This window comes from Penaeus vannamei, chromosome 6 (genome assembly GCF_042767895.1).
Source record: "Penaeus vannamei isolate JL-2024 chromosome 6, ASM4276789v1, whole genome shotgun sequence".
Lineage (NCBI taxonomy): Eukaryota > Metazoa > Arthropoda > Malacostraca > Decapoda > Penaeidae > Penaeus > Penaeus vannamei.
The window spans coordinates 13539394-13552881 of NC_091554.1; the positions used below are offsets into that span (position 1 = coordinate 13539394).

General features: G+C 38.9%; 1 protein-coding gene across 1 annotated transcript; it reads left to right on the forward strand.

The window, feature by feature from the left end:
• Window positions 1-700: 700 nt before the first annotated feature.
• Window positions 701-11160, forward strand: LOC113816889 (triosephosphate isomerase). The gene is made up of 5 exons (XM_070122668.1): window positions 701-1081; window positions 7671-7766; window positions 8295-8452; window positions 10159-10332; window positions 10541-11160. Exons 1-5 carry the CDS (start codon window positions 967-969, stop codon window positions 10745-10747), a joined length of 750 nt encoding a protein of 249 aa, XP_069978769.1. The 5' UTR covers window positions 701-966; the 3' UTR covers window positions 10748-11160.
• Window positions 11161-13488: the final 2328 nt, after the last annotated feature.

The window sequence follows — 13488 nt, forward strand, 5'->3', positions numbered from 1 at the left end:
ATTAATTACTAGTAGGTTGTGGAGCGACTGTTATGAATATCTGACGTTATACATCTGTTATCATTGGAAGGGATCATTCGTGGATCATACTGCATGCAGTGATTACACAAAGGAGAAAAAGGGACACAAGTTTATCCCTTCACGGTGAAGAAAGATGAATAAAGAAACAGTATTCAATTACTTATTGCTACAGGTGTGGACTTAATAATTACGAAGTTGGTTAACCAACGACATGATTAATGATATCGATAAGAGAGGTGTCGTTAACACGTATTAGTCTTGGGTGGGACGCCTCCCAGACAGGCCTTGTCTCATTCAGGGAAATGTAAAATGAAGTCATTGTATATCACAGAGATAACAAGATCTTTTCTTATTACAAACTTTATAAATGTTACGCCATATATGAGCATTTAAACTAAAGTTAAGTAGCGTTAGGAAGTTCTAAAAGAAAATTATGGTCAAGGAATCGTTTGAATTTCCCGCTTCCGGGGATGATGAGATACGGCCGGACCGATGCATTCCTGCACGAAGAAGGATTGGCATTTAATGGAATTTTTATTTATCATTCAAAAGGTAAACATTTATAAGGAGTGTTAATAGATAATCAGTATTAGTGATTTGAGTTTGCCTTACGAAACACAAAGTTTATCGATTGTCCTTCACGTCAGATTCTCACAGTCTTAAAGTTTCAACGTTTACTGAAAAGACGGCTTGGCTTTGTGTTTTGTTTACCGGAGATGTGCTGAATCACAACAAAGACATGCGAGGATCAATACCCGAATAGAATCCCTGTTAGAACTGGCCGCCCGTGGCACCCGAGCAAGGGGAAGGTTGCAAGGTGCCCCGTGAAGGTCGCGTGAAGGTCCGTCTCGACGTCGAGCGAGCGAGTGAATCGGCAGACGACGGCCGGACGTCCCCCTGAGCGCACCTCTCTTCTCGTCTCTCAGACCCACAAAGCCCTTCGCTATGGCCTCCCCAAGGAAATTCTTCGTCGGTGGAAACTGGAAGATGAACGGCGATAAGGCCGCCATCGATGGAATCATCTCCTTCATGAAGACAGGGCCGCTGAGCCCCAACACTGGTGAGTGACATGAGAATTTATGGAAAATATGAGGGCGAAAATGTGTACGTGACGACAGGGCGAAGCCGGTGGTCGCTTGGAGACAGTTGTCATGGCTGAATATAACTTGCACAAGTATGTAATTGCCCAGAGATGAATAAATTACATTGCAGTAGAATACAGGGGTATTATAAACGGAGATCAGAGTGGGAGAAGCGCCGGCAAAAGGGTTATCTCGAACGACCTTGACAGGCCTTGCAGACATCACTCCCAACCCGCCCTGAATAACCAGGATTATGGGGAGGGGAGGGGCCGGTATCAAGTATCTGGCGGAAGGAATTGGCAAATGGCACACTACTATTAAATACGACGGTTTTCAGCCCAAAGTCCGTGTTGGTGAACATGTCACCTTGAGGATCATGAAGGTCACATTGCCGGGTACTTTTCCACGGGCGCTGAGGAAACATTGACATCCTGCCGTTTTTGGCCCTCGACGTGTCATATTAGACATTCATCCGGATTTGATAAGATCTCTAATCCTTGAAATGTCAAACAAAATGATAGATATTGCGAATTAAATTACTATTTTTCATCCTTACAAGTGGAATGTAATACAGGAACGAGTAATTCTAATTACAGATGAACCTGTCTCATCACATTTTTAACATGAATCCATGAATATTATATGTTAGAACTTGCGCAGTGATCAGCACTGTACATTTTCTATGTAACTCTGTAGAATATCTAATCAAACAATTGCCGTAACCTTTGTATGTTTTGCTAAAGCAAAGTTAAGCATGGGAACATTTTCATTTTATGAAAAATCCCAGGGAGGCATAGATTCTACCTTCCCAAGAACATATATATTAGGTAAAAGTTTGCAGTGAGACTGAACATGTCAGAGGCAGTCACTAATTCAAACGAACATACAAATGAATGAACCTCGTCATTTGTTACCAAGAGTGACACACCCTCCCGAGAGTCCCAAAACCAGGATATCATATGAAACCAAAAATGCAAGCTTAACCTTTCCTACCTTCTATTTATTTCTTAGAAAGGGTGGCAAGACCCCAGTACCCCCCCTTTATCAGCACTTGGTGCCAACTAGAGAAAACATGACATTTAGAACTGTAGCTGTGTGAGGGAGTTGTGGACTTGATGTGCAGCAAATATTTTTATCACTTTGCGGTAAATGTAAGGCTAAAGCAACTGTGCCTGTGTTGTTTATTACTTTATTTCAGTATTTGTTACTGAGAGCGACGCACCCTCCCAAATACTGACTAAAAAAAGTTTTTATGCAGGAAATCCAATGATTTCATTGATTTTTGGCAGTTTCTTCTACAAATGAATCGTTCAGGAGATTGAGTACTATTTCGACAATCTTGATTTGATAGTCCTGTTAGCAGGGGAGGGCATGAAGTATATCAGGGAAATTATGGCATAAAACAGGCTTAAATAAGAAGAATAAAGATAAAAAATGCATAAAACTAGCACCAAAAAACAACTTAAAATCAGCCAATGAAACTCTACGGATGTAAGCACCATCTTTAAAATTCTTCGGACTGACATGCCAGAAATAAAAAATTCTTCGGGAACCCAACCCACCTTTCTGCAAAACTCTACAGGAATTCACACATTTCAAACCCACCAAAAATGTATTGACCAATAAACCAACCTAATATATCAATATAAATTGCCATGACTAGGTGTGCCCTTCGGGCACTGCCCGAGCGGAGGGTTGATGGGGAGCTCCACCCCCAACACCCCCCAGGACACATTCTCTCCACCTCGGTATGTACGGCAAAATAGAGCTGTATTCTTTTTAATCAAATACCATTATATCTGCAACCGTCAAACTTTTGTTTGCTTTCTTCTACCGTCTGGATTGCTTCGATTTTATTTTATTTTTTTTTTTTATTTTTTTTTTTTTATTTTTTTTTTTTTGGCATTTAGAGCTCTTGGTGGGCCCACATATTAAACTGGGATTGCTGATGAAGTCTATTTTATCTTCTTTGTCACTGTATAGTCTTGAGAATAACCCAGAATGAACACTGGAAACGCAACATTTCTTACCGCCGTTCCGTCTCAAAATGAGCGGGCTGGCCAGGTGTCAACCTGGCAGCAGGTGAAAGGAAGTGTGAAATGCAGAATGTGCACGAATCTAAATAAGGCTATAAATGAATCTTAAAACACGTAAATGAAGTATAAGGACATTAATAAAGCAATTTAAGAGCATGAATGTGTAACATTATACACTGATAAGTAGCCAAATGTTGTTTTGACATGCGCATAGTAGTACTGGTACTACTTAGGGCATGCATTAAAGAGTTATGCAGTCAGTGTTATGTTTTTCTGCGCTAGGTAAATGAGCTGATCAACTTAGAATTTGTAAGGCAAGCACGCATTATATTTTCGTCATTTAACGGTGACTATAAGGCTGCTGCAACTTAAACTATGTTCTATCCCACTCTATTCTTTCTGCTCTATAAGATGGCGGTGTCCATTCATCTCTATCTATTTGTGTCAGTGTCTGCAACTACTTCCTCTATTTCTTATAACCATGTATATTTATCTCTGTGCATTGCTCTTGGTAACATTTACCCACATCTTAAACATAAACTTAGATAATGGCCATGTTACACCCATATGGTACAAGGTAACATAATTCTTTACAAGGTATTTGTTACCAAGAGTGAGGCACCCTCTAGAGACTGTCCCAAAGCCAGATTATCATGCGAACCTAAAAACTGAACCTAACCTTTCCTAACTTCTATTTATTCCTTAGACAAGGGGGCAAACCCTCCTGCATTCCCCATTTATTAGCACTTCATTCCAACTAACAGAAAACAGATATTAAAAATTGGCTGTGCAAGGGTGCTGTGGACTGTCTCTGAGTGGTGATATATGGATATTTTTGTCATTTTGTGGTAAATATGAAGCCGCTGCAGCTATGCCTTTTTTTTTACTATGTTTTGTTCTCTATAAGAGGGCAGTGTTCATTTTACGGTATCTGCGTGTCACTTTCAGTAACTTGTACCCCATTTTCCCACTTTCTTTATCATATGAAATGCAATAATTGGCACAAGATTATAATTTTTCACTTTCTTATGCGCTTTAAAATGCCTCCGATGAACAACCACCCCCAGCTCCCACCCCAGATTACCCTCTGGATCCCCTAACATTATTGGCTGGAGTAGGGAAGTCTCTGATGGGTCCACCATTAATAATCACAATATATCTACAGTACACACACATTTCTCTTAGGAAATGGTAAGTGAGACAGCCGTTGCTGTTCTCTCTCTCTTTCTCTCTCTCTCTCTCTCTCTCTCTCTCTCTCTCTCTCTCTCTCTCTCTCTCTCTCTCTCTCTCTCTCTCTCTCTCTCTCTCTCTCTCTCTCTCTCTCTCTCTTTCTCTCTTTCTCTCTTTCTCTCTTTCTCTCTTTCTCTCTTTCTCTCTTTCTCTCTCTCTCTCTTTCTCTCTCTCTCTCTCTTTCTCTCTCTTTTCCCCCCCCCCCTACCCCCATCAATCTTGGGGAATCAGGGGTTGAAGGGGGGGGGGGGACATACTCAGGAAAAACATAATTAAAATTAAAATCGTTGATAAACATGTAAACTTTTTGTTCACCTGCCACTACAAGATGCGCCGCGCCTGTGTCAGTGTTACCGAAATCTCAACGAAATTTCTTAAAGAGCACTGCACAAACGAAGCATACCCTCCTAGCCCCCTACTAGGGACAAGCTCCCACACCTACTTCCTCCAAAATATTTAGCTTACTTTAAAGAGAAGGAGGCTATGACTTGGCAGCAGCAAGCAGGAAATGGTGCAGCTACTTATTTGCCTTGGGGTGGACTTTAAAGGAAATCACCCTTGTGAAGTACCCAGCAAAATGCACTTTCCGGCAGCCAAATTGAGCGATGGTGGGTTTTCCTCCCTCCACTTCCCCTTGATGTTATTAGTATAGGCATCAGTTTTAGGATCAACAAAATTATGAGTGGTTCACTTTAAGGTGATTGAAGTCTGAACTTATGGTTCTCCTGAGTTGCACATAGCCTTTAATAATTGTAATTAGTGTCCGAGTCCCTTTTCTCAACGGGTACGATAAAAAGGTCTTTAGTTTCTTGGCGAAATCCAGCAAACACCCACTGTCCTTAAATCATGCGTCCTACATTGTGCTTTCTCTTTCCAAATTTACTCTCGTCAATTTTGATCGTCTTTCCTGGGCCCCCTGTCACTGCAATATTTTTCATGCACCAAGCGATAAACAATTCCCTACAGAAACTTGACCAATCGTTAATGGAAAAATCACTAAATTTTAATTCATTATTGATTTGTTCATTTGAAAATCCGTTTCATAGAAATAAATAACAAAACCGTGCTTCGCTGCCTGCAAGTGTCCCAAAATCTGGCCACAAGGCTTACTTAGCAGCCACTTGATGGGTGTTTGGCTTTTAGACTGGGTGCACATGAACACTATATATATATTATTTAATTTCCATTGTCTGTCATTTGATATGCTGTATCCAAATGGTAGGCTGTTTTCCTTAATGTGATAGTTATATCATCTCGATCATAGGAGTTAACCATTTGATACAATCTTAGAAGAGCTGCATGATTCCCTGAACAATAAGAAACATGAAATAGTCCTTACTTGTGATTGGCTTATTGATTTAAGTTTTTATTGGGTTTCTTGTGTAGATTTGTTGATTGTCCAGGGATCCTTTTTTCCCCTAGTCAGATAAATACACATTAGTTTAACCAAAAATATATTAGTCATTTGCTTAACAGTGAAGGTCAAAGGTCAAGAGCTTTGCCAAATAATTCTATATCAGATAACTTTAGAAATAAATTTGCACAGGAAATGGTTTATATGAAAAGTGTTAGATATTGTCAGCTTTGATTCCCTATACTGTTAACCCACTCACGCCAGGTACATTTTGTAGCCAAAATTTAAAAAATCCGGGCAGCTACAAAATCGGCGGGCGGAGCTTCCCCGGAGTCTGTCTGCCCGCCCGGCCGCGCGCCGCTTCTGCCTCGGAGCGCGGCTCCGAGACAGCATCGCACTGGCGGGCAGCCCGACACTGTTTATTTTTTCCCTGTGTCTCATATATGTGACACCCGGGACGAATGGGTTAATCATGAGTTTGATTACCATGTGTGAAAACTGCACTAGAAATTGCCTTAGATATAAGATTTTGTGTACTGTGTATCATGTGTATCTCCTCGTGTAAATTGTGACATTTTAGAATGCCTTTCTCCCGTAAAGTAAGTTTTACTCTATTTAGATTATGGATTGTATTAAAATCGTTGGTAATTATCTACAGTTGAAGTTACTGAATATTAAGAAAAAAATCTTCAGTCGTGGACGGCACTACTTAATGACAATGTGCCTGCATTACTGGCTGTGAGTCCATTTTTAACACCATATATGATGATTTAAAAATTTACAGTACCTTTTTAATTTGTTACAGAAAGACAATAGTGACAAGGAATATAGTAGTAGTGCTAAGAAGGGCTAAGGCCATACATATAGTGGATTTTGTGGGCATTTGTAAAAAAACACTGTAGTAGGTAAATAAAGCTATAATGAATAGTATGTTTATCATAATGTTGTAGTTTTCCAACAATCTAGTACACATTATACTTCACATGTGCTTAGTCATGAGAGTTGATTACTAAGTCTACCTGATCATGGGATTAGCCCATGCTTTGAATACTGTGGATTTTTTTTTCTATTACTATCGCTTTCATAATGTTAACATCACATATTTTATTATTAGCAGTTATAGTAATACAAGCAACCTCTTCCTGAAAATTCAAGTAGTTTTGGATATTTTATGTCAAGTAAGCCTAGGAATTGACCATATGGTGCTTCAGTGTTTGAGATGCCATCTGTATACAAGCAAAATTAAACATGCTTGCACTTTGTCTTGGTTTTCATAAATGGTTTCACTGTTGCTACGTTTCACAGTTCTAGCTTATAACTAGAACTACTATTTACATCATAATAGACCCTATGATGATGATCTAATGTAACGAAACAAAGGGAATTGCAGTGAATCTCATGACTATGACATTACACAATTAAAATTGTATATATGTAAACATGGCTCCTTTGGGTTTATTCATTTATTGTTGGTGCCATCTATAAAGGAATGTGATGTAATTGTATATCTCTTATATAACATTGTGGTAAAACTGAAACAAATAGCCCAGTTAATGTTTCCAAAAGCATCATGTTATAAATGTGATGTTATCTTAATTATATGCAGACTTGCATTGTTGTTGTCTGCACCTCAAAGGGACAAGACATATACATAAGTCAACTGAGACATTTATGTTAGGAGATTATAGATATGGAGTCTCAACTTAAGTACAGTCTTCCCCCTTGAGATTTTTAGTGGCTCTGTCCTGCTATTTTTGAGAAAATTGTTTGGGTGTTCCTGTTGATTATTTTTCTTTTATTACAATTATATAATAGCTGTATTTTTTTTTTTTTATTATTATTGTGCCAGCATGTTTATATTCTTGCTAAAGCAAATATTTCTCTTTATTACATTTAATTAATCAAAATTCAGTTTTCTTGTTAACTCAATGGAATTTCTATTGACAGAGGTTGTTGTGGGCTGCCCTCAGTGCTACCTGATGTACACCAGGGAACACATGCCAGCAAACATTGGTATTGCAGCCCAGAACTGCTACAAGGCAAGTTTGGGTTCTTGTATTCTTTATTTTGATATAGTGTGAGCAAAAGAAATTTTATTTTTTGCATTGTAACCTTTTAGCAGAGTAAAGATTTAAAACTTTTAGTGTGAGTCAGATAAAAGCAATCTCATATGCCGGTAGTGTACCATAACCCATTCATGCTGGATGATGTGATGTCACATCATGGCATACACATCCTATGCCACGTGTGTTGGGCTTGCTCCTAAGTTGTGTGCACTAAACAGTTGTCCACTGATTTGGCCATTATTACAGTGACTGAGAAGTTATAGCCCCTCAAAAGTATGCTTCGTCACCTCATTCACAGATATATTGTTTGTGCTGCAGCCACAATTGTAGTGTATGGAAATTATGTATGCTGTGACCCTGAAATGAAATGTATCCAATCTAGATGGTATATGTATATATACCATATATACATAGTTTTTTTTTTTTTTTTTTTTTTTTTTTTTTTTTACAATTTTGCAAGGAAAATAGTTTTTCACAATCAATGTCACTGTTTTCTTACAGGTAGCCAAAGGTGCCTTTACTGGGGAGATTTCTCCTGCCATGGTGAAGGACTGTGGGTGTGAGTGGGTGATCCTCGGCCACTCTGAACGCAGGAATGTCTTTGGTGAGCCAGATCAGCTCATCAGCGAGAAGGTCGGACATGCTCTTGAAGCTGGGCTGAAGGTAATATTATCACATCTTAAATGTTTCTGCTCAAGAAAACTGAGTCAATACTAGAATCTCCTAAAAGATGTGGATGGCATGTACATACATGTCTGGTAGGTGTGGACAAAGTAGTGTGCGACATCAAACACAGCCCTTCCCGTGCCATTGGCTTATCTGGCAGAGTTTGTTTTTCTCCAATAGTAGACATCATTTCTATGGTAAAACTTTTAGGCAGTAACACCTAGAGAGAAAGCAAATTTAAGAAATTTGGTATTCAAAAAAAAAAAAAAAAAAAAAAAAAAAAAAAAAAAAAAAAATCAAAATACAGGCTTTTAGGTGCCTAATGTTGCCCGCAAACTACCGAACGAGCAGCCACAAACAGGAAACTGTCAGTGCACACCAATAAACCTGCAATCATGTCCACTTGCCAAAATTTTTACCCGATGTCATTAGTTTAAGGGGGGCGTCACACCCGAGAACAAAGTTCGTCAGTTACGGTCGGATATTCATGATTTTTTAATGTGTTATACATAAATATAAAGTGTTAAACACCACCAAGTTTCATATCATTCGGCTGATAAATAATAAAGTTATTAACGAAAAACAAGTTTTTGAACAATCACAGCCTCTTAAAAATGGCATTTATCCATCGAACAAATTTGTTGAAAAAATTACCACCTATAATCTATAGGAATACCTAAAATTTGCAAAGACCAGAGTTTTAAATTTCGTCTTAGTTTAGTGGGAATTTATTTTTTTCTAAATGTCTAGTCTTATGAGCATCATATGGACTACTATTAACTAAAAAGAATTTTTCTTTGAGTAAATCATCGCAAATATATTCAGCTTTTAAATGATCCAAACTCCATTAGAATTGCCCAATTATTTATGGATGAATTTTAAAAATGCTGACAATTGTTGACAAAAGTGTAGTTTTGAAATAACGGGCTCCGAAATTTTGGATTTCCCTCGATTTTTTTCTTTTCCTTTCTTTCTTTTCTTCTTTTTTTTAGAATTCTAATCTTTGCAGCAATCTTGCTGCATTCTATTGCGTTCACATGGTATTCTGAAGTGTAACTGGTACATGGTCCCCCCCTTTTGCAAAGTACTAATGGTAATAACTGCAAATGATTGTAGAAATTCCTGTTGGAGCACATGGGTTGTAAGGCCGAACCTGACGACGTGAGGTATTTAAATTTATAAACAACTGCTGCAGCTGTGATTTAGAAGTATTTCAAATCATATTACGTTTATCATATACTAAACTAGCATCTACAATTAATAGTGTACCCTTACTGTGTGATGAGGCCGTATGTCTGCGGTATGGTGTCATGGAGCTAGGAGCTGGCAACCTTTCTCTCCGATTTTCTGGTGGAGTTTTGTCTCCCAGGGCCGCTGTCTTCGCAATCAGCTGATGGGTAAACAGAGTTGCCAGCTAGCTACCAGAGAATTCCAAAATAAACTGAAAAAAATACGAAAAAAAACAAATTTGTCGAGTAAATTTTCACGGACGCAACAATGTAAACATCGGAGGGGGGGGTGGGGGGCTTAGAGATTGTCATAACTCCTTTAAATTTACATATTTAGCAAAAATATTACATCACGAGATTGCCAAAGCCCACCAGATTACAGGAGATTAAAAAAAAAAAAAAAAAAATTGTTGCAACGGCCCCCTTAAAGTAGTTCAGGTGACATTCATTTAAATACTTTAATCTTTTCCTCAGGTGATCCCATGCATTGGAGAGAAGCTTGAGGATCGCGAGGGTAACCGTACCCAAGAGGTGGTATTTGCACAGATGAAGGCTCTCCTCCCCAACATCTCTGACTGGTCACGTGTTGTCTTGGCTTATGAACCAGTCTGGGCCATTGGAACTGGCAAGACAGCCAGCCCAGAACAGGTAATTTGTAATTCCATGTTGATAAACATTTAAATAATTGTGTACTTCTCTAGCTTATTGCTTTTATAGTTCAACAAGGTCATCTGCCAAAAGATCAAAATAAAGAGAAGAGAAGTGAAAGAGAAAATTACTTTTTAAGGGATAAGGTTACCCCTTCTCTCTCTTTTCCACTTTTATACAATAACAGTAACTATTTATTCTCTCTTAGGCACAAGAAGTCCACGCAGACCTTAGGCAGTGGCTGCGGGACAATGTGAATGCTGAAGTTGCAGAGTCCACTCGCATCATCTATGGTGGCTCTGTCAGTGCTGGCAACTGCCAGGAGTTGGCCAAGAAGGGTGACATTGATGGATTCCTTGTGGGTGGAGCAGCTCTCAAGCCAGACTTTGTTCAGATCATTAATGCTCGGGGTTAAGGGGGTTTTTAGCATGGGAGTCAAAAGCCAGCCACTTTCTTGGCTGCTTGCTGCATTGCTTTTGTAGAAGCAAGTAAAGTCTCTCTCTCTCTGGGCAAATGCTTAAACTTCTTGGGTAATTGTATAAAAGGATAAAATGTGCCCAGAATTAGATAATTTCAGGGTGGATAAAAACTCGGCAGAACTTTCCAGATGGTATGACCAATATTGATTTCTTTTTCTTTTCTTGTTTTTAAATACATATTTGACAATTTTAAGAATGCTATATTTACCGTATTGTTATGTTACTGTTAGATGGCTTTCTTCAGTATTCCTATTGTTGAAGTATATGTTATAATTTATGACAAGAAAGTGAGAAAGGGAGAAAGTAAATGTAATAATTTAAAACATAAATAAATTAAAAGTTATATGAATGTACATTTCTTTATCCACAGTTGCAATGAAATTTATACTGCCCCTTTAATCTATCCCAAATTTTGCCTAACCATTAAACCCCTGGACTATAAGTGTCTTCATTGGTTGGCAAAACTCATTTTGCTGAAAAGGTCATATTTGGTTAGAGATTAAAGATCACCCTCCTCCCCAATAGCTTGACCTCGTTCAAAACCGCAGGGACATGATTTTTTACCACAGTTTGTTTTCACCTGAGTCACCAGTGATGGTACCTGTCAGACATGTTCTGCTTTATAGTACCCTTCATATTAACAGTATTCCTGTAATTTTGTACAGAGAACTTAAAACTCCGTAAGACTTTTGCTTTCAATAGTTATGCTATAACTATTATTAGAATTACTGGTACTAAGATTTTTTTTTTTATCTAAGAAAATAGTTAACATGTAAGATAAGTAGGACTAGTAATTGACTATGAGTAAACAAGGCCTCAGAGTACAGTAGACATAGCAGATATGTACATGTTTTCCCAGTGTCAGTGGGTTCATAATCTTTGATATAATTTGTGTGTGTGTATGCATGTCGGTGAAGAGGGTTCAGCTCTTGCCAAAATACATTTCCCATCAAAGTACTAACAAGCTTTTCAGCTAATTGGTTAAACTTGCTACTAGTTATAATTGGGAATGTTTAATGTTTAATATTTGAAACAAATAAATTTGCTAGACATCAAAGGTCATATAGCACTACAGTTAAGTACTGTGTCAGAAAGGGGAAAGAAGAGTTAGATTACAATAAAATGTTAGATGTCAAAGATTAGTGTGTTATAGGACAGTATGGTGGTGAAAAAGAGAAGTGAACTAGAGCAGAGATTTGCAGAAAGGGGATGGTTAAGGAGGTAGGACAATTGCGTGAATTATAGTGTATCTGTCACTGGGGAAGGTACATGAACAATGTTCAAGGAAAATAAAAGATGGTTGTTGGAAAAGTAGGAGAAGAATCCGAGAGGGGAAGGTGTTGTATGTCAAAGATTAGAGGGTGTTATAGTAACGAAAAAGGAAAAGTGGGAAATAAATGAAGCAGAGCAGGGATTAGTAAAATGGAAAAGGTTAAAAGGGTAGTGATTGTGTGAATTGCATTGTATCTGTGACTTGGGAAGGAATAGGGACATTGTTCAAAGAAAACATGTTAGGGAAGTAGGAGGAGAAGAATCTGTGGGATGAGAAAGGGGGACTGGGGAAGAATATAGGGGATGTATGTTGGGAGGCTGAAGGAGGAAGGGGGAGGGAGGGAACTTAAGATGGAGGATGGATATTTGCAAATACTTTAAATGTAGTAGTAGGAGGAACAGAGGGATTGGGGGGGGGGTGAGGAGTGGAGTGTTCTCTTGGGTCATCTTTAGGAGGTTTTGGATGTCTTCAGGGGTTCCTGGAGGGGAGATGTGTGAAGAGGACTGAAAAACAAAGGTTATCTTACGAGGAGGAGAAGAGGAAGATGTAGGAGATGGTGGAGTGGAATGTTTAGGTTGCTTGGTGTGTCAAATAAAGTGAGGAAGAGGGTAGGTATCAGGGAAGTGGTAGAAACTGGAATATCTGGATTTAGACTGGAAAACATTTGACTGGGGGATAGGGTGATTAGACATAGGATGGTTTATGGTATAGGGGAGAGATACTGGGGGGAGATGCAGAAACATCTTGTGAAGATTTTGGGGGAGCAGAACAAAGGACTGTTTTGGAATAAGTTGAGAGAAAATCCTCGACATGCTTCTTGTCTGGCCTCAAATAGAATGAGGCCTAGTTTGAATCTGAAGACTGTTATCTCATATTCAAGCTTATAGGCAGGGCAGCTCCTATAAAATACATTATGGGAGTCTCCACAATTGACAGATGCACGTGACTGAGCAGGGCAATTTGAAGGGTCATGGCTAGGTTGGGCACATAGAGGGCAGTGGGCTGTGGAGCGAGTCTGGCTAGGTGGCTAAGGTGGCAACATTTCTGACATTGATGAGGAATGGGTAGATATGATTGGACAATCCGGCAATATAAACTTCATGGGGGAGGTCATGTCTGCTGAAGGTAATCTTGGCAATATTGAAGTGGGACTAATGCTGGCCTCTGGGAGGAATAGTGTAACACTACTGCCACAGCATCATAATCAGCAAGGCAGGTAAGTAGGTTATTTTCAGTCTGACCAGTCCTTGTTGTAAACAGGACAAGCATTTGAGGGGATAGAAACAGTTCCAGTACAGGTATTAAGAGGTGAGGTTCAGCAGGAATGGGTTTGCCAGTGAGGTCAGTTAGTGTAGATAGTGCACGAGCTTAGGATTCAGATGTAACTGTGATAAGGCGTGAACA

What these genes read in the sequence shown, in the direction of transcription:
- LOC113816889 (XM_070122668.1), top strand. Translation starts at nt 967, where the DNA reads ATGGCCTCCCCAAGGAAATTCTTCGTCGGTGGAAACTGGAAGATGAAC. An exon ending in CTCTTGAAGCTGGGCTGAAG is followed by an intron (nt 8,453 to 10,158) that starts GTAATATTATCA and finishes TCTTTTCCTCAG; the next exon opens with GTGATCCCATGCATTGGAGA. An exon ending in AGACAGCCAGCCCAGAACAG is followed by an intron (nt 10,333 to 10,540) that starts GTAATTTGTAAT and finishes ATTCTCTCTTAG; the next exon opens with GCACAAGAAGTCCACGCAGA.